Source organism: Pleurodeles waltl, chromosome 3_1, assembly GCF_031143425.1.
Source record: "Pleurodeles waltl isolate 20211129_DDA chromosome 3_1, aPleWal1.hap1.20221129, whole genome shotgun sequence".
Taxonomy (NCBI): domain Eukaryota; kingdom Metazoa; phylum Chordata; class Amphibia; order Caudata; family Salamandridae; genus Pleurodeles; species Pleurodeles waltl.
The window spans coordinates 380,952,884-380,974,810 of NC_090440.1; the positions used below are offsets into that span (position 1 = coordinate 380,952,884).

General features: G+C 42.5%; 1 protein-coding gene across 1 annotated transcript in view; it reads left to right on the forward strand.

The window, feature by feature from the left end:
• Positions 1 to 21,927, forward strand: part of SH3GL3 (SH3 domain containing GRB2 like 3, endophilin A3) — a 529,409-nt gene that overhangs the window by 465,604 nt on the left and 41,878 nt on the right. The window contains exons 5-6 of the mRNA XM_069222567.1: positions 9,399 to 9,491; positions 9,825 to 9,937. Coding sequence (XP_069078668.1) covers positions 9,399 to 9,491; positions 9,825 to 9,937 — 206 coding nt within the window. The remainder of the gene's footprint in view (positions 1 to 9,398; positions 9,492 to 9,824; positions 9,938 to 21,927) is intronic.

Genomic DNA, 21,927 nt, shown 5'->3' on the forward strand with positions numbered 1-21,927 from the left:
CACTTCCGCTTGCTGGAGGTTATTTCCGACGCCTCAGAGCTGCGCTCATTCGATTGCCGTGGGCAGGGCGACAGCCACGTATTGCTTGAGAGAAGATGACGCTGCCATTTGAACAGGGCGGGCTGGCTGCCCCAGACCTGGAATTATATTATCACTGCGCACAGGTGCATTTTGCGTACTATTGGCTAAACCCGACCCGTTATATGCCACATTTGGCGCCTGAGAGTGACTCTGTGTGGCCGGACGGCTTGGTGCGTGTGCTCGGTAGGCGGGTACCTGCCCGTCCGAGGGGAATCGACACAGTGGCCTGCACGGCGAGAGCGTGGTGGGCGCTGATGCAGCGTTCCGGGGTTTCTATACCATTCGCCCCTTCGCTGCCTGTTATGGCAATTGCTGATGCTCAGATGTTTCGGGATGGAGGGGTGCGTAGGTTCCTTAGAGATGCTGGCCTGATGGTGCTGGGAGACTGGGTAGTTGACGGACGTCTGCTGGATATTTCCGAGGCGCTTTCGGGCTGCGAGGGTACTGCGTTGCAGCGTTTTTATGCTCTCCGGGTTCGTGCTTTGCTGCGGGATCGACTCTTTGGCACGCCTGGTGCTTCCCTGGAGTTTCGTGCTCTGGAGGTACTTTGCGGTGGGAGATCCCCTTCTAAGCTGATAACAAAGCTGTACAATTCTGTGCAGGAGCAGAGGGGTGGCCTTGGGGAGTCCTCTAGGACTGCATGGGAGAGAGATGTGGGGGAGCCTATCCCGGAGGCAATGTGGCGCAGATGTTGCGCGCACATGAAAGCATTGTCCCCGAATTATAGGCTGCGCCTGCTGCACTTTAAGTTCTTGCACCGACTATATTATACGCCCAAGAGACTACATTCCATGGGGTTGCTGGCGGAAGCACGCTGCGCTCGCTGTGGGACTCAAGATGCGGGTTTTTTTCATTTGGCGTGGGACTGTGCGGAATTTTTGGATGGAGGTATGGCAGTCGATTGCTGAAAATGATAGATTTGGAGCTGACTCCCTCCCCTAAGATTGCGCTGCTGGGATATATGGATGAGATTCAGGGCCCCCACAGACGCCTAGTAGGTCTCCTCATGTTGCTGGCTAAGCGCAGGGTTGCCATGTGCTGGGGTCGGGGGAGAGCTCTTGTAGGTCTGACTGGCTGCAAGATGCGGCTTTCTGTCATGATCAGCTGTCGGTATTTTGGGGACTTATGCCAGAGGGGTTCCGCAACAAGGATATCTGGTCCTCCCTGAATGAATATTTGGCTGCCCGGATGGAGTGTGCTGCGTGATTGGTGGCTCCCACCTGTGAGGTTCATCCCCCCTTTGGATCATGTGTGTTACCACGCTGTAAGATAAACCTGCGCGCTGTGGCTGCTTGCTCCACCTGCCTTCTTAGTGGTTTTAGCAAATTGTTTTTTTTTTTTTTTAGTTCTACTTGTTTGTTGACGCTAGGTCATGACCATTGGCGTGTAAGTTTCTCTCCTGTACCGGGGCTTTGGACCCCTTCGCTGCACCGGTGGGGAAGGTATCTGAGAATGGTCCCCTTGATATTGAATGTATGCGGGGAAGACTTTGCAGAGAACTTCTTGTGTCACGGGACCCGTTGAAGCTATATGGTTCGAAATGTGCCTTATCCTTTTCTGATTTTCCTCATTGAGGATATGTTTGTATTAATGTATATTTTTTGGTTTATGTGTTTTAAAAATTGAATAAAAAATAAATAAAAAAAGAGCCAAAGGAGGTCTAGGGGCATTCTTCAGGGCCTAGGATCCCTCAGTGTCATGCACTACAAAACCAAGAAAAAAGAGGCTACTCCACTAGGAGGAGTTCAGATATTATAGAAATAGAGGGCCTACCTGTCAGGAGCTACCCTATGGAGGCCTAAGGGAAACAAAAATGATGGTACTTTATACGTATCAGTGACACACAGCAATCCACAGCTCACAAGGAAGTGACACAGCAAGCACAAAGTCATGCAAATGTAAACGTGAAAAATACGTGTAGAGTGATGAAGAAGGTCTTTTACCCTAATCCTGAAGGGCTAATGGCCCCAAGTCTAAAGGAGTGGCCATCCTTTGTGGGAGAGCAGGCCCTCCACCCTCCCAGCCCAGGAAGACCCATTCAAAATGCAGATGTATGCAAGTGAGGCTGAGTATCCTGTGTCTGGGGTGTGTCTGAGTGAATGCACAAGGAGCTGTCAACTAAACCCAGCTAGATGTGGATTGTAAGGCACAGAAAGATTTAAGTGCAAAGAAATGCTCACTTTCTTAAAGAGGCATTTCTAGAATAGTAATATTAAGTCCAACTTCACCAGTCGGCAGGATTTAGTATTACCATTCTGGCCATACTAAATATGACCTTCCTACTCCTTTCCAATCAGCAGCTACCACTTCAATAATGTATGAGAGCAGCCCCAATGTTAGCCTATGAAGGGAGCAGGCCTCACAGTAGTGTAAAAAACGAATTTGGGAGTTTTACACTACCAGGACACGTAAACTACACAGGTACATGTCCTGCCTTTTACCCACACAGCACCCTACTCTAGGGGTTACCTAGGGCACACATTAGGGGTGACTTATATGTAGAAAACGGGTAGTTTTAGGCTTGGCAAGTACTTTTAAATGCCAAGTCGAAGTGGCAGTGAAACTGCACACACAGGCCTTGCAATGGCAGGCTTGTGACAAGGTAAAGGGGCTACTAAAGTGGGTGGCACAACCAGTGCTGCAGGCCCACTAGTAGAATTTAATCTACAGGCCCTGTGCACTCTACTAGGGACTTATAAGTAAATTAAATATTCCAATTGGGTATGATCCAAGGTTACCATGTTTAAAGAGAGAGAGCATATGCACTTTAGCACTGGTTAGCAGTGGTAAAGTGCGCAGAGTCTAAAAGCCAGCAAAAACAGTGCCCAAAAAGTGGAGGGAGGCAGGCAAAAAGTTAGGGGTGACCACCCTTAGGCTGTCAGGTCTAAAAGCGTGTACTTGGACCATTGTGCTCCCCTGACACCTGATAGTGCATATAAATATGTTTTAGTCACTGTTGACTTATGCTCCACATTTCTATGTGTTTGGCAACAATGCTCGGCTGACGCTGGAACTGTTATCAAAGATTTGCACGTCTTTATCAGCACATTTGCTGTTTTGGCTTTCCACTCAGACTAGGGCTCTGCTGTTGCCTCACGGGCTTTCAGGGACGCAGTGGCTTACTTAGGGGTCCAACTGCATAACTTGTCTCCATTTCATTCATTGACATAAATAAAATTGTCACCGTTTTGCAGGACTTACAACAGTTTCGTGACAACAGCACATCTGCCAGTGCTGCCTCCTTAGGAATAAGGGATGTACCAATAACATCTACAGGCTGGTTTCCAAAAGCTGGGGATCTAGCACAAGAAATGATTGCTGTGAAAAAAGGAATTCAGTCCTTCTTATTGTGCACCGGTTCCAGTCCTGGAAATACACAGTACCAGAATGGTCCTTCTATCACCGCTGCCTGGTTCCAAAGAAAATCGCTTTGTCTCCATCGTCAATGTCAAGCTACACCATATGGCCCATCCTGCACAGCAGACCTAGGGGACTCTTGGGTGGTACCCGAATCCCTCTCACTAAATACCAGGATGTTCCCCTACAGGTTTTAATCAGCAATGTTGATACCTATCTGAGCTTGGGAAGGGTGGAAAATGAGCTTTCATTGGTGCCACTAATTTCTAATACTACAAATAACACCAGTGATATTGATTGATTCTATTAAAATTCTACACAAACAGATATTATAGCCTACTATGAACCACAGAGGGAGTCTTCTGGTAGTTCCCCTCTTCCAAACATGGCTCCAGTTTTTGCACGAACTGCTTCTGGATATTTTGCTGACATCGATAACACTTTCACTGACTCATCTGCCTCTACTGCAACAGAACTGTCAAGAGCATGCAAACTGATAATTTGGCTTAAAATTAACTATTTCATTCTTCCATGGAACTATCTATGGCTGTACTTGCCTTGGTCCTTTGAACTGGGTTTGTCATTGTTTTCTTCCTACTTATACATGGTCATTGCCTTCCTGCACGCTCTACAGTTGAACTGGTGGATGAAGTCCTAAAACCACTTTTTTCTTTTCACAAAGTCTGCAGGGACTTTTCCCTAAGGAACATTTCTACTATACCAAATCCTGATGTGACTGTTTGGGATAAAGTATTATTTGATATATGTGGCCCGACGGAGGTCATTCACATTCCATATGTATTCAGACTTTCTATGAATGATGTAATTACACCCAAAGTAGTTTCTGATGATTGGGATGTGAAAACAGTTGATTCTATGATGACTGATTTGCAGTGCTATACTGTATTTGCAAATGAGGATGTGTTTCAATCCAAAGAAAATTATGGAGATATGTTCTGTTATAATTATTATGGACAACATTTTATTCACAGAGCAAGTACCCCAAAGACTATTTTTAATTACAACCAGTGGGAACACTGGCCAACCCGCCAGTGAGATGTTCCTAAACGTATACTGAAAGGTTTGCCTATGTCTCTGCGCACAATGTTAAAAATGCTGAGTCGTATTATTGTTAACTGCCAGTAATGGAAAGTCAACATGTTTTATTGACCAATGCAAAATTAACTTATTGTGATTCCTTACTGGTTGAAGTTGATAGACTTGAAAAGTGTGTGGGGAACAAAAATTGGCAAATAAGGGAAAGGGAAGCTTTATTTAGAGCATGCCTGATACCTGTTCAAATTATATTTTTGATTGAAACTGTACAAAAAACAAGTTGTTTAGATTTGGCTAAAAATAAGGAATTGAATGCGCCCAGTATTCCTATCCCTGCAAAATATTATAAATGGCAAAAGTGTATAAATGCATCTGAAGATCAGCCTCATGAATAGGTCCAGAATGGAACATTTAACACATCACTTTCATGTCCTGGTGGGTGGTTATTGGGCCTGTAGACACCAATGGGTGCCATATGCGTTTTGTAAACTCCACGGGGGTGTTGGAGCAAATAGGCCGGACCCTCGCTATGTGTCATAGGAACACTCGGGTATTGTGACAACACACAGTGTAGGGAAATTATGCCAGCAATGATTGAAAAGTTCCTCACTAGATGCTCACCTCAGTCTCCTGTCTACAAAACAGATTTACAGGACTTCCTATTAGACACCAGAAGACAACGCTGAAAGCGCTTCTTATATGCAGTATATAATGAGATTTGGAACTTTCCCAACAAGAAGCGGCTGCCCGGTTAATGTAAATTGATCAGGAAAATTTACAGAAAGCATTAGCCCTTGTAGACAATGGTATTAACACCCTGTCTGACTGGATATACACTTTAAATAACATTATATTCTCTGCAATAGTCATAGTACAGAGTGACGTGTCATCTTTACACCATGGACAGAGTCAGCGTAGGTCCATTATGCAGTTATTTTGGAAACTATAAACACTGAAAGCAGGTCACGTTCCCTGGCAACACGTTAGCACAATGAACATATTGTCTACATTTAATTTAACATGACAACAACAAATAATGGCTAAGAAGGAAGCAACTTATATCATGCTAAACATTGAGAAATTAGAAAAGTTGCCTTTTACTATCCCTGAAATACTGTCTGCTGAATGGCTAATACACAGGGTTATATATCTGCCTGTTTCAACACTTCAATTCATATCCTGCTTGAAATACATTCCAGTAGGCAGATATGAAAGGCTGGGAGATAGTTACATACACGAAGTGTGGGAGCTTCCGTTTTCATACAAATGTGTCAATGGCATGAAAGAGGTCTTAGCGGTAGTGAATGAGAGACTTTTGTGAGCCATTTGATGGTTTGTAAACAGCTGTCCTTGCAAGGGACATGTAATGTCTCAGCAGCGAATTTGGCTTGTTATCTGAAGAGAGTTCCAGTCTCCTTGATTAGACCTGCATTCCAGGTGCTCTCAAATGGTAGCTATGTGCTCCTTAACAGTGAGAGCTGTTGTGGAATGTGAGCCGGAATAGCTTATGTTGTTTCAGTCTCCCAAATCATCACAAGTTGTGGGAATGTCCTTTTTTCCCCCCACACAACAGCGAGAAGTAGCAGAGATTTGACCTCATATTGCTACTTCAAATGTGAATTTTGGCAAGTTGAGCAGACTCAAGGCTTTGTTGTTTCAAAAATATGTGGTGCTTACATCTATGCGCGAGACCTATGCGCTTCAAGTTGCGAGGTCATCTGCAGAAATGCAGTCCTTATTAAGCACAAACCTTCCGAGACACTTTGGTGAACTCATGGGACAAATATTAATCGTGTCCAGTACTACTGGAATTGCGCATCTTTTTAAGGCTGTTCGGTCTGGTTTTGTTCACACCTTCTCCTCTATATTTGGCTTATTACCTTCAGCCGTACACTTAATATTGTCATGTGTTTATGGGGGATTTCCAATTACTTTGGCTATAATAGGTGGCATCTTGCTCTTGTTATTCTTTCTGCACAATGGCTGTCCCTTCACATCAAGGAGAACTGAAAGCGCTTCCACCAGCGCAACTGTGTCGTGAACGCATGATGCAGTATTTCGGGGCACCACTCCTGGAACAACTGGAGTGCGACTGGTCTTTGTCATTCCAACCAGTTTTGGATTGTGTGCAGCCTGTGTTTCGATGCCTTCGGTGCATTTTGAAATGTGCACTGAAAGTCTGTCTTTCTACGTGGTGCTTACTTTCATTGGACGCTGATATGTTGATGTTCTCGATGAGGGCTCATTACCAGACATGCACATTGAGGGTGTGTTTGCTACGGGAAGCAGTCTATGAGATGCCATCTGTGGATAATGCAACTCTTAACTCATCATTGGGCACAACAAGAAAAGCTGCTGCCTCCGCTGGAACTCAGTCAGTGGAACACGAGTGTTCTACGGTTTTCCTTGGAAACGATTTGGATATTTTACCACCTGCCGATGTGGAAGATTTCCTGGCTTCTATTGTCCCGGACATGATTGGCGAATTTAAAAATGACACTGACTTTTGAACTTGGTTTTATTTGCGCCACTACTGAAGTTTAAATTGTCCTTCTTTTTCCTTCATGGTCGTGTCTTTATAGCTTGTTATTATTGACATTTATGTTTTGCCGTTAGAAATAGATTTTATTAGGCTTTTATTTCATTTTAGGCTGTGAACTGGCACTGGGAGGGTGTTGTACAGTTATTTTAGCCATATTTTAGACATGCTATTTTAGCAAACTAGGCCTACCATAATGCGGTTTAGCCCAGTAACATTTATTCAGCAATGCTTTATTTTTCTAGCATTAGCCACATTGCAGTGTTGTTTTACTTTCTCTATCAATTTGTTCCTTCGCCTAGGAAAGCATCACGTTTTTATAATTTCACTTTGTGCTTTCCTCAAGCTTTCAGTCAAATAGGGTTGCAGCAAAAGTGGTACTCTGTGTCTCCACCATTCACCGAAACATACATTTACCTACATGGTGACCATTTCTTAGAATGTCAACTGTTTTATTATAAAAACACTCCTTTGTCCCATACATGTTAGAGGGAAAGTTTAGCCAGATGACCACGACTGCATGCCGATTGCTGATTCCCTTCGCTATAGCTGCTTGTTTAGACTACCGAATCCCCCTATATGAGGACGGTGTCTCTCTAGACTGCAGGCTTCATTGTTCAGGTATGAGGGATGATGTCTTCCAAGGAGGGAAAACCTGAAGTGCAGATTAGGGCTTATTACACTGTGCTCTAAAATAGATTACGTAGGAATAATATATATCACTCCTAGGAGTATGGTGGGACTGTTTTTTTGTTTCACCCTCCTTGTCACAACTTTGTTTCTATTGTGTTTTATCGTCCTAGTTATTGCAATACACAGCATTTTATCTAAGACACAGTTAGTTCAATAAACCCTTTTAAAACTTTATTCTGACTCTTTTGTCTTTTCCTGTGTGAAACTAATGTAACCAAGAGAAAGGGGTGAGATCTGATCGACCATGATTCCCCTGAGGAGTTTTTCTTGTCATGCGCCTGGTTGCTACAATCATCCCTGTTCTTAGGCAGAAATGAGGTGCTGCTAGTTAGGCGGAAAACACAGATTAGGCCGACAGGCATCACAGGGTGCGGAATTATACTTAGTACCCCACAATCTATGCAATTCTGCCACCCAAATCCAGTAGCCTCATTAGGACAATGAGAACCTAGGAAACAAAGCCTTGTGCTGGGCTTATTCTAACAACCCCTGAGGCTGCATCAATCAGTCCCGCCTCTGCTGTACTCAACTACAATACCCACCAAAGTGAAGATGAAGAGCTGCAACAAAGGCCATTATGTCATTTCTGTCAACTTCTGAGGTCTCAGGACCTGCCTGACTGCCTGACCTTTGCTACACGCGAGTGTAAGGCAGCATTGCATTCTTCATTAGAGAGCTGACTTGTACTCTCTGTCTGAGTTACTCTTTAAATTTATAATGGAGGTTGCAAAGCAGGTGAGGGTGGGCTGAGCCCCACTGCTACTGTCAAACATTGAAGGAGTTCACTGAGGATGATGTCAAACAGCACCCAACCACCTTTGAAATGTTCATGGGTACAGATTCTGAACTCTTCCTGCTTGGGGCTTTCCAAAGTCTATGTTGACCACGCCAAGTTTCCCATCAGAGCAGAGGTCCACAGTTCACTGGACTACCATCTTCGAGCCCTTCTTTGGACCCAGACTGCAGCCTGACCCGCCGACAACCTGTGGACGTGAACTTTTCTCCAGAAAATCTTCTAAGTCGGGTAGGAAACTTTCCACCAGGACAAACTGGCCCCTGTACCCAATCAGCAGTAGCTCTCTGTCAGTCTCAACCTGTGACTTGGACCTGGTCTAGGGCGACCAGACATCTGCTATCGGCGGTTTGTGGTCTTATGAATTCTAGAAGTCTTAAATCAAAATATTTCCTATCTCCAGGTCCATGCATCTGATTCTGTTGTTTTGGTGTCTAATAAATAGTATTTTAAATTTGACTCTTTTTATAAACTGGAGTGGGATTTTTATTGTGTTGTGTTTGCTCCATTCTAACTGTTTTAGTACTGATAATTGCTTTTTACATTTCTCCTACATTAATTCTGTCTTCTCTGTGGTATAGCCACCAGGGGCTGAGCTCAGGTTTAAAATACTCTGACTTGACTGGACCTGCAATGGACTTGTGACATTATTACTTGGTGAGGACTCACATCCTCTCCAACTAATGATCCACTTTTTTACTTTATTCAGAAAAATGGTATGAAGGTGTAAATTCGAAGTGACACAAAAATCAAAAAGTTGAGATTCTACCTAGTTAAATAGAGACCAAAGGTATTAAATATTTGGTAGCCATCTCCTTGTTCTATGATATTGGTTGATCTGACTTTCACACTGCTTCCAATCGTCATGTCTTTTAACAGACTCAACAGACAACCACCACCCGAAGAGCCAAGCCATATGACCTGTCCTCTTACCAAAGAAGCGACGTGCACGGGGTTACATAAATCTGTGAGGTATGTTGGGAGAGCTTCAATCCTGGAATACCGCGATGTCTCTATGTAGAATTTGGAGGTCTTTCCTTTTTGGAGTTGTAATCTAGCTATTTTCATAAACCATGAATTCCAAATTAAATCATAACGTGGACGGTACTAGCTATTAATGTACTGAGTTCCTTAAATACAAAACAGGACTGAATAAATTCAGTTGACCTTGACATGCACTCACGCACCTCTTTTTCCTTTCCCCAGTCTCACAATGCACGCACAGTTATCATTTCCGCACAAAATAAAATTCCTTCTCAAGGTCTTTCAGCTTATCTAACTTGTGTTTTATCCTATTCTTTTCAGAGTACATAAAGAAACCTCGCGGGAAAAAGGTGAATTGCAACCAAAACAAACACAGCCTTCAGGGGAATGTAGTGCGACTCACAAGAAAGAGAGACATGTTTCCTTTTCATCAGGTAAGACGTGACTTTAAAGAGCAGCACAAAACTTTACTCGTTTTCAGTTCAGGGATTGGTTCAGTATTGAAAGATATTTTACCAAAACACTCCACTGCTTTATATGTGTTTAAAAGTCTAGAATAGTAGGCCAAATAAAATTATTGTACAGGCAATAAAACAGAGAACGATAATTACAGTTTCCGTTAGGATTTTGCAAGCGTTTTGTTTCAAGCCGATGTGGATGATATTTTTAGATCACTATGTTTTCTACAAAACACTTGTTATCTGTTATTTATTTGCCACATGCTATGCATACTCAGGGCTGCTTCCAGCTGTGGGCCTGCCTCCTTTTAGGAGGGGACAACAGTGCTTAGTGGGAGTACCGGGATACTTACTTCCCTTGGATTACATTTCGAAGTTTGCCCTCATGCACAGCAATGATCTGGCCCCTGCTCTTGCTTTCCTCATTTTGCGGTTAATGATTATGACTCCAGCCAGAATTTTAGGTTCAGTTTGAAATTACTCTCTGAATTAATCAAGTAGCAGAAATCTTTGTATTTCTTAACCCTCAAACAAGTCTGGCTGCTTTGTTTTAGATTTATTTTCAATAGAGCATACTGAAAACCTAGATTATAGAGAGTTGAGTTATAAAGTATACACAGCATTATCCGTTGCAGAGTCTCATTCTCTTGGTGGGATCTACAAATTGGAAAATATACTTGGCTATGTTGATCTGGTGGTTGCATGGTTCCACTCGGCAAATCTGGTTTTGCATTGGCAGAGTTTCATCAAGAGACAATTCAAATGATTTCCATTCGGGCAAACGTTAGTGTGGTCCATTGCATGCTGTTCATCCAGATGAAGTGGAGACAACCAAAATGATTTCCTAGGCAAAAGGCCAAGACCACTTTTGAACTATTAGCCTGCTCTGTTGCATTCAGTGCAATATCCTACAAACAGCCTTTCCGCTCTGCAAGGCCATCGCCTCCATGTACGAGCTGTTTCATCAGCTGTGTGCCATCATCATACATCTAATATTCCGGCCTGTATGATTTGAATATATCAGGCAGAGGAAAACAGATTCATTGAGCAACAGAGGAGTCAATGCTGAACGCAGCAGACTGCACATCAAATGTGTTTTTGCTGGCTCAAGGAAGATCAAATTTTACCTGTTGCATGTGTCCCTTGAAAAACAGAGTTATCATTTTATACTATTCCTCTAAGACCAAGGCCTCTATCCAATATCTTAAAAATATATACTTTCAAAGGTAGCTGAAAATGCAATAACATCATGCTTGATGGCTACACCTGAATCATTGACCCACCCGGGTTGCTTTTAATATCAGCAAGGACTGACTCCATATCATACAGCAGATGAAAACCGAAGTGATTGCTGCACAAATGTTTTCTTCCCATAATCACTACACATGCTGTTGTTGCTCCATGAATTCAAGTTTGTTGGGATACAAACAGCAATTATGAGATGTGGCTAAAATTTGTGCCAGATGGTGAAACACTAATGTGGTAACTATGGTATGTTTTAGGCTAATGGGGATCATCTGGTTTTGTATAGACTGATTCAATATTTAGCAAAGCATGGATGCCACGACTGCAAAAAAGTTCTTCATGACACAAGTAGGTTATGGATCTGAAGGAGAGCATGAGCGACTTGTCTTTACGTTGCTTCCCCTCTACCAGTTTGTCCATAATTCAGGTAAAGATTAGGACAGGAAGTACAATTCTCAGCCAAGGACTGCTAAGGCAGGTACTTGGGTGAGGTGAATTCCTAATCTTTGTTGTCAGAGACTATATTTTAGTAGTAAAGAAGTTAGCAAATAAGTTGTTTAGGTTTTGTGCCTGTTTTGCCGGAGAACTGAGCGTTAACTCAAAGTGAAGTTGAGTCAGCAGTTTAAAAACAAAATTATTTTTGTTGTTATTTTCAACCTCAATTAACTCTTTCCCCAAGGAAAATATTATCCATCATGAAAGACATTTTGGCTTCTAAGAACGCTGCTTTGAAATTTATGCTTCGCATGTCTCCAATCGCTCCCCTCTTCCGTCCAATTGTTCTCTTAAACAATGGCTTATGAGTTCTAACAATCTTAGTACGTTTTTAGTTGTTCCTATATATTTTGTGTTGGAATTAGGTTTACTCTTTTTAATTCTAGTCCTAAGAATATTCGTTCAATGAGCAATGTGTAATACTTATTGGGACTTCAATTGAGTATCAGTACTGTGATGGATGAAGAATAGGTGGGTCATGGTGACCATCTCTATGCACAACAACCCCTAAAGAGTTCCACATCACTCATCTCACAGTTTTACCACCTCTTGCTGTGTCAACCGTCCCATTAATTCTCACTACAGAACCTTTTCCCCTTCTCTGTTGTGATCCCTGTATCTCTGTTATTGTTTCTCTTTTATATCAATTATCCTCAAAAACGTCATTGTGTATCGCAGGCCTTCACTGGTTCTCACTAAATGCATCACACATAACAGTGACATGTCATTACAGCTCGTTTTTTCATTGCAGCTCCTTTTTACAATGATTCCACACTTCTCACATGAGTCCAGCCTCCTCCCTTCAGAGAAAGAAACCATATTTTCTTGGGGCGGTAGTGTATTTTACTGCTTCAAAAACAATGTCTATTATTGTTAGTAATGACCATATTATGCATGGCATTCCGTCAGATTCCTTTCTTCTTTTACTAAACCTATTTTTGTTGGCCATAGAACTCTGCACATCTTACTACTGATAACTAGTGGTAAAGTGCTTGTGTTCCCTAGTATATGGTGCTACATGTATCCAGGGCCTGTATATTAAATGCTACTAGTGGTCTTCAACACTCATTGTGCTACCCACTAAAGAAGGACTGTAAATCCTGTCCCCAGGCCTGCATCTGCACCTTGAGTGGACAGTTTTAAACTGCCATTTCAACCTAGCAAAAACACTTTTTGCTAGGCCGAAACATTCTTTTTTTATGTTTAGAAGTCACCACTAACTAGGCCCTAAATGACTATAGGTCAGGGTGCTTGGAATTCGAAAAGTAGAGCATAAATAGGTAATGTTTTAAAAGGTCTGATAGTGAAAAACCTCTAAAGTAATTTTTCACTGTGGCAAGGCTAGCTCTCCCATGGGAAAACAATGGGTTACATTATAGCAACCTACAGAGTTTAATTACAGTTTGAGAACAGCTAGAAAAATGTTTCCAAGACTCATTGTAATAGAAGTTTAAAATACAACTTAAAGGATAATTTGGATTTTCTATTTCTATTTTGAAAAATACATTTTAAGAAAGTTGACATTTTTCCATCTAAGCCAAATGACCTATTCTGCCAGTGTCACCTGACTGCTGATGTCTCACCTGTGGTGAGATATGGACTGGTGGTCCCAGACAGTGGGCAAAAGAATTGGGTGTGGAGAGGTGTTTTTCTTCCTTTGGCAGGATGGCTTGGGGGCTATGACTAGCCCTGTGCTGACCTTCAAAAGATACTTGCCCCAATGCTGGAAAATGTAGCTCACACTTAGGCCTCCCTCCCTTTTTTTGGTTGCTAGTTAGCTTGGCTCCAAACCCAGTGGGATGGTATACACACCCAGAACTGGTTTGGAATGACCACAAGGAGGGCTTGCTCATTATCATAGCCACCTCTGGATGGGCACAGGGAGCTGTGACCAGGGGAAGAAATGTTCTGTCAAGTTTAGGTAGAGAAAGGAAGTGTTGCAAAAAATTGGCACTTTTACTCCTTTGGCTAGGAAGTAGCCAAGAGTTTCCCCCACACATAGGCTGGTACTGGGCATAAACATAGAATCCTCAGTATCCTTCTAAGAACATTCCTCATCCTGGAAGGAATCAGAATCAGGACTGTTCTGCTTTCTGAAGAACCTGAAGGAAGACTGGACCTGCTTGCCTTAAAGCACAGGACCCTAGAAGTGACTCCAAGAATCAGTTAGCTAACCCCCCCACTTGAACTACAGGGACCCAACATGTTTTCATGGGACTTTTCCTGAAACTGCCCAGCAGACCAGCCCAACCTGCCCTGGACCCTGCTACTGGCCTGCATTGGAATGAGTTATAATGCCCAAGGGGTGCCATCAGGTCCAGGACCCTGACCTGTTCTAAGATAGTAATACTCCTGTCCCCAAACTGCAAGAAATGGAACATTCCGATGGGTCCATCCACCTGTGGATTCCTCACCTTTTGAATATCCCCAATGCACCAGCATGTGACAGAAAATTTTCTTCATAGCTCTCCACGCTAAGGAGGATGTCATAATGACAGCTTCTCACGCAACTCTGTGTGACATCATCGGAGCCATAGGAAGCCCTCATTGGCGTGCCGACGTTAGTTTCCACCTACTTTTTTTGTGCTTTTGAGGCAAACGGATTAAACCAACATCATAACAACATGTTGCATCAGACATAGATACAAATATTTATATGAAATAAGAAATACATAAACAATATATGAACAGTTTTCTTTTTGGCTTATGGCGAAAAGCAACAGGGAAGCGAGTGGATCAATGAGGAATCCACAGGTAGATACTGTATCCACCAGAAAAAGTTACTGAAGGTAACTAACTTATTATTCTGATTGATACACTTTCCTGTGGATTCCTCACCTCTTGAATAGAATCCCTAAGCTGTCCCACAGTCGGAGGTGGGTGCCTGTCTGCCAATACCAAAACATCTTGCAAGACTGAACGGGCAAACTGACTGTCTCTCCTCACCTCGGAGTCTAAGCAAAGTGCTTCACAAAAGTGTGGCAGGAGGCCAAAGTTGCTGCTTTACAAATGTTAATTACTAGCACACCCCTAGCTAAAGCAGAAGTAGAAAATGTGGCTCTAGTGGAGTGAGCTCTAATACATGCAGATGGCTTTGTTAGCCATGGTGCAGCAGATATTTATGCACAGCAAGGTGAGGAATCCACAAGTAGGTATTGTATCCACCAATTTTTTTTTACTGAAGGTAAGTAACTTGTTCCTTTGCCAGCTTTTTCCAGGAGAACCAACAAGACCAGGATTGCTGTGGAAGTTACAGCCATCAAATCAGCAGTTGGATTCAGATTGCTGATTTGCTCCACTGAAGGAGATGTGACTTCCAAAAAAATGTCTAAGTCCAAGCATAGAGGGCTTCTTCAGGAGTAACTCAGAGGAGCAAGCCTTTGACATCAAAGCCTTCCTGGGCAAACCTTTGGAGTTTACTCACTCTGAGCTGTCCCGCCTTTGTCGATGATTGCACCAGGAACCCGCTCCTGCCCCACTGAGGACTTGCCAACACTACTTTTTCCCTCATAAAAGTTAAAAAATCCCAATTGAAACTCTCCACTGGGATGAACCTGGCCCACGTATCAGGCCATAGCAGACAGCGTTAACGTTTGACTTTGAACTGCTCTAGCATGACTACTTAAGAGTGTATGGCACTTTGCGTTTTATATTTCCATTTTTAACTCAAAATGTACAAATGAATCTCTCTTGTCCTACCTAATGTTTTTTTGTCATTTTGGTGCCATTTTATTTCTTAAAATGTACTCTATTTTTCTAAACTAAGTTGGGATTTTTCCTGTCCCTTTATTACAGCTTGAGTGCTGTATGAATACTTTACATGTTGCCTCCAAATTAAGCCTGACTGCTTGTGCCATGCTACCAGAGTGTTAAGCACAGGTTTATTTAGCAACATTTGTGGTACACCGTGATAAGGATTTTGATTATTATTTGAGGTGGGTTTTCACCTCCCTCAATTATTATTTCAATTTCTTACAATTATGCAGCAGGTCTTGAATTTAATACAGGGCATATGGGGAGGAAATTCAGGTCATGTACAAAGGTGTTATTTAGGGAAAATGTTGTGCTCTGTTTTTATGCAAGCAGCAACACTAAACTTTACCTTTACAATGCTTACACTGCTACACTAGAATTGGACAACCCTATGTCCAGGATATTCATCAGTAAATAGTCTGTGCCCACACACTAAGTGGTCCCAAACTGATTTTCTTAATATGGGTGTCCTTTTCAGTTCTGGGATTCGTATTTACTAGAGTCAGAGCGGTGCAGAATAGCATTGCCTCTGGAGAATGTCATTCAACACATATCTGGTGAGTTGTGAATGTTTACTGGCCTTGATGGGCTGAAGCTATTTATGATTTTTGTAGGTGTATTGTTTTTAAAGGGAAAGATATTCCTTGCCCTTCGGAGGTGACTAATGATTTTGATCCATGTTGTACTGAGGCATTGCATGAATTATATGGTTTGTAGAAGTCTCTGAGAGGAGGTGTGGATCAAGCCAAACATTGTTGATTTCCTTTAGAGGGAGCCTGCATATATTGGTGAGAACCTATGTTGTCATGTCCTGCTTGATTTGAAGGTCTGTTCTAGAGAAAGATTTCAGTGGCTTACCAGCTTATTGCAATGACACAAATAGATATGATATTCTTAATAATACTACATACAGAAAGGAGCTTCAGCCATCGCTCTGATGGAGTGTTATTCACTCTTTACTTTAACCTACAAGACAGCATACATCGAGTCGGGGACCTGGTCCGACGCCTTCAGCTATTGGCTAATAGGCATTGGCAGTTGCATTTAGTATTAGCTCAAAGGAATACTGGGTTTCACTTGAAGGGTAATGAAAGTCACAGCATTGTACCTACTTACATTTTTTCTCTTCTAATTCACTTCTACTGACAGGATGTCAGCTCCTGGTCTGCCCTGCGTTCCTTGTAAGCACTTCAGACAGTGAGTCTGACTCCCGCTTTACCATGTCGTTCATATTACAGTGACTTGTCTCCACTTCTGTTCTGCTCCTCCTGTGCTGCATGATCACACTTTTTTCATTTCAGACTTCCCAGCAATATTTGTTAAAAGGTTATACAGTGTGAATGCATAACCTTTTGAGATCTTGGCACTGTGATGACAAGTGCCACCACCATAACCATCACCAAAGATTAAAAATCATTTACCCACAAAAACCAGCACAACACAGACAAACTAATTCAGTTGTATGATGGAACCATGCATGCCATTACCAGGCATGCCTTCGCAACATGACCATTACCATGCATATGTGTTAAACATGCATGCCGTTACCTCGCCTATGCCTTTACAAAAAAAAAATCTGAGTATTTTGCAGATAAGTTATTTTATATATATATATATATATATATATACACACACACACGTATATTCACAAAAAAACAAAGGTTACAGGGATGTAATAGTTAGGTTCAGATTTTACACAACAAAACCATAGAAATTCAGCTGTTATAGTTAGCGTTATTTCAAGTTAACTATAACTCATGCCCTAAGGTATCTATAACTCGTGCCTAATTACAGCCCTGTGTGGACATTGCTCTGCCACTTCCCTTCCCTCCTGCCTTGAACAGTTAGCTTGCTGCCTCATCTACCTCCTCTCTACGCTCTGTTGTCCAAGTCCATGCACCAGCCTCTTCTCTCCTACCCTGCATGGTCCAATGCATTGCCACTGCCCTGCGTTTAGCTTGATGTCCCTGTCCATTCCTCCTACACTCCACTGCCCAATTCTGAGCTCCATCATTGGTCTCCTGCTTAGCCTCTGTGCTTAGCTTGCTGCCCCTACCCTCCTTTCCCTTGCCCATTCTCCCTCCTTTTTGCCCACCATGTACCATGGACCTGCCACTGCCCCTCCTATCTACTCTGAGTGCTCTGTTGAGCTGCTACTGCTCCTACTGCCTGCCTAGCATGGTCAGATGGCTGCACCTGTCCCTACCACATCCAACCTGCCTGTCCGAGTACCAGGACCCTATCTCCGCCCTCCTGTCCTCAATGGTCAATTTTGTTGCCACTCCCTACTGCCCTCCATGCTCTGTTGTGCTGCAACTGCTCCGCCTGCCTACCCTGTGTGGTCTGTTGTGAAGCCTCTTTCCCTCCTTTCTCTTGTCTGTGTCCAGCCCCTACTCCTCACTTCTGTCGTCCATGTTCCTCTGTGTATGCCCCTGCCCTCTTCCTCTTGCCCTCCATGACCATTGTGCTGTCACTAACCCTTCTGCTCGCCATGCACGGCCTCTTGTGCTGCCACCGCCCCTGCCAACTGCCCTGTGTGGTGAGCTTGCTTCCTGCGATCCTCTTCCACCTTCCCTCTGTTGTCTGTGTGTATGCCATTAAAGTCTCACTGCTTCCCTCCAAAAAACAACCTGTGGAATTGATTTTTCCCATTGATTAACATTGAAAAGGAGGAGATTTTAGGCAGGAGAAAGATAAAATAAAGACCTTTTGGGTTTAAAAAACTTTGGGAGTCTCCTGCCTGAATTAGATCTGTTGTCATGTATCGGCGTACTGCCACTGCCTCTTCCTTCTGTCCTCAATGGTCTATTATATTGCAACAGCCTATTTTGCCTGTCCTGCATAGTTGGTTTGTTGACCCTGCTCTCCATAGTTTGTTGTGCTGCCACTGCTCCTCCCGCCTACCCACCATGGTCAACTTGTTGCCTCTTCACCCTCCTCCCTACCCTCAATTATCTGGGTTCGTGTCCTCAACCTCTGCCTCCCTATAGTATTCTAATGAACAACTAGACTGCTAACATTCTATATTTTGTATAAAAGTGTGGCATGTCTGACATCTTGATGTGATCAAAACTGTAATACCTTCAGCATTTTCTTTAGAAATTATAAAAATGTTATTCCCAAAGAATTATTTGTTAGCACTGTAAAAAAACTGAAATGTGGGCATATTTTGTGAATTCTCAAGTAGCCATGAAGCACTTGTAAATTATTTGCTATCTTTATTTTTTTTTATCCAGTTGATCACTTGATTATGTGTTACACTTAGGGGAGAAGATGTGGTGTTACGGCCAGAGCTGCAAACTTTGCAACTGGGAAACCAGGTTTGAGTTTCGGCGTCAGCTTGACATCCTGTGATTCTGTGCAAATCACTTGATCTACCTATGCCTAAAACTAAAGTGAATGTGTCTTTCTGTAATGTAACTTTTGGTCATGTAAAGAACTCCAATACCAATCAGTTCAAGCCTGTGCTATATAAAACTGCAAAAAACCAAAGTAATTACATGTTTTCCACACTTCTGTCTTTGAGCTATACTTGGACTACATTTGAGTGATAATTGTGATACATTTAGGCTCTTTTTTTCTCTGGTGGCCATCTTGGGAGACTTATTTGTTATGAAGCTCCCTAATTTTACCATTTATTGCAGTATCATTAGTAGAAAATGCTTTCAGTTTTCTACGTCAATTCCATCAAAATGACATTCAGTTGTGCCACACATTTGGCATAAATATAGAATGTTAGCACTCTAGTTGATCATTAGAACACTATAGTAAAGTTGCTGATCACCAGGGAGCCTGCTGCTGGGGTTGAAAGTACATGTCTGTCTGCATGTCAGAATGTTTTAATGAAATAGAAGAGGAAGATACTTGAGAGCTCACTTACAATGTGTGCTAATATTTTGTTTCTACAGCACTAACCATAATTTCAATGACAAAATTAACCCCCTCATTTTGTTCCTTTCTAAATTAAATGTTTTAAGTTTTACCAGTTTGATTCAATTAAGATGGCTTCAGGTCTGCCACATTTGTGTCATAAGTAAAACTGTTAGCACTCTAGTTGTTCTTTAGAACACTCTGCGAGGCTGCAGTAGAACATAAGGCAATCAACTGTCAGGCTGCTACTGTTGGAAGTACATGTTTTACTGAGAATGTCAGACTTCATTCTCATTAAGCTGAGAAAGATAGTGTGCTTTTACAGAAAATATGATCTCATTTAGCTTCAAAGCACCGTCTATAACCTCTACGGGAAAATCATGAGAAAACGGTTTTCTCTCAAACATGATTCATGAAATCCCTACAGAAGGCTTTTTCACAGGATAAAATTGCCTTAGAACACACCACTATTCCTAAAATTAGTATGGTACTATCAAAAATGATTTAATTATATTGTAACTAGAATCTGTTATCATCCTTTATACGTTCTCCTTTTTGTGACCTTCAAAACCTATGATTCACCACAATGCATTTTAGTAGGGTCCATTTCCTATTCCCAGAGTCCTGTAATGACTGCCACAGCATTATATATTACCTAGTAGTGGTTGTCACTAGGTAGTTATAGTTAGGACCTAGTTTCTAGAGAAAAACATGTTTTTTGTTTTGATAATAACTTTGGTGCTGTTTGATGAATCGTCACAAAATTTTCCCTAAAAATGCTCACTTCAGCTGCTGTCTGGAAAGTTTCAGGCTGAGCCGTCACGCACAGGGCGGAGAAAAAAGGAGGTTTCAAAATGCTTTTGCCCATGCAATTTTCCATGGGCGTTTTGAACAGTTATAGCAGCCAAACCAAATGTGGCAGAAAGGTAGCTCTTGGTCCAGAAAATGACCTTTTTGTTATTTGGTGTAAATCTATTCAGTAGTTTTTGAGAAATTAAAGAAAAAACAAATTGGCATATATAGAGACACAAAGTGAACCCTCCCGACCTCGTGCTAAGATCTGATTGGCTGCCAACACTTCAACAAGGAAGTGTTGGCATCCATTTTGGGACACGGCTTCAGCAGAATCCCAGAATAAAAGATTTTAAAAAATATAACGGGCCAGGGTAGGGATACTGGGTGCTGGGGTTCCAGGGGGGGGGGCACCCAGGAGACATGGCTGGGCCATGGGGTATGGGGTCCCTGGGGCCAAGATTATGTTAGGTAGGGGGGCAGCAGACCCCTCCCCCCAAAAAAAATGTTCATGCTGGGCCCAGGGGGATGGCACAGAGAGGGAGGCTATGAGGTTCCTCCCCCGCCAAAAAATAAAATGTTTTGGCCAGGCCATGGGGGATGGGGTCCCCAGGGCCAAGATTGGGAAAGTATAGTTAAGTTCACATTTAAAATGTACAAAACCATAGACATTCACCTGTTAGAGTTATCTCAAATAACTATAACTCGTACCCTAAGGTAACTATAAAGTAACTATAATTCGTGTCGTCGCAACGCACTGCTAATTACCCTCACCAATTGCAGCACTTATTACGTATTTGGGAACATCATTGATAATATCAATGTAATACCTGCAGTACAATTTTTAATGACAAAACTGTGCATGGCAGGGGTGCAAGTTATAGTTACCTTATGGCATGAGTTTTAGTTACCTGAGATTTCCCTAACTATAATAGGTGAATTTCTATGGTTTTGTACGTTTAAAATGCAAGCCTAACTGTAACATCCCTGTAACCTTTGGTTAATTAAGTGAATTTTGATTTTTTTTTGTTATTCTTTTTCCTAAGTATAATGTCCCTCTAACCTTTCGTTTTTTTCATTGAACCTCTGTTTTTATTTAACGAAGTAATTTTTATTACTAGACATTAATTCAACCACTACTGCACACAGCCTTCGGTAGCCCGCATCAGGAGTTGTTCGCAGGTCCTGCCCTGTGGCCAGACCCTGCGACTAACCACCCAAGCCTACACCACGCACTACTTTGGAAGTGCACAGCTGGAGTTGGCCATTGCCTGTCTCTCTGGGTGTGAGAATAGGTATGAGAGGGTGTATCTGGGTGTGAGTGGCTGTGAGAGTGTCTGTCCGGAAGTGAGAGTCGGTATGTCGGTGTCTTAGTTGGTCTGCGGGTGGGTGTGTCAGTGTCTGTGTGGGTCTGTGAGTGGGTGCATGAGGATTTCAGTGAGTCTGTGAGTGAGTGTCTGAGTGGGGCTGTGAGTGGGTGCATACGAGTCTGCGTGGGAGAAGAAGATTGAAAGGGAAATTGAAAGAGGGAGAAAGATAGAGTTTTTTAGGCTTTGATGGATGATAGGCGTAGAATGAGATATTTCTGGACAAATTGAAAAGAAAAATGTATTTGTCAATTAAAAAGAGTGAGATCACCTTTCAGTATGAACTTCAAATGTTTGAAGTTTAAAAGAAATTAAGGAAGGTAAATGACTACGGACACACCTGGAGTAGGACCCTCACCTTTCAGTGTGAGGGTGACCTTAACCTTTAGGCCATAGATGACTCCTTATTGTGATGCTTCCAGACATACCTAGGAGAGTCAACCC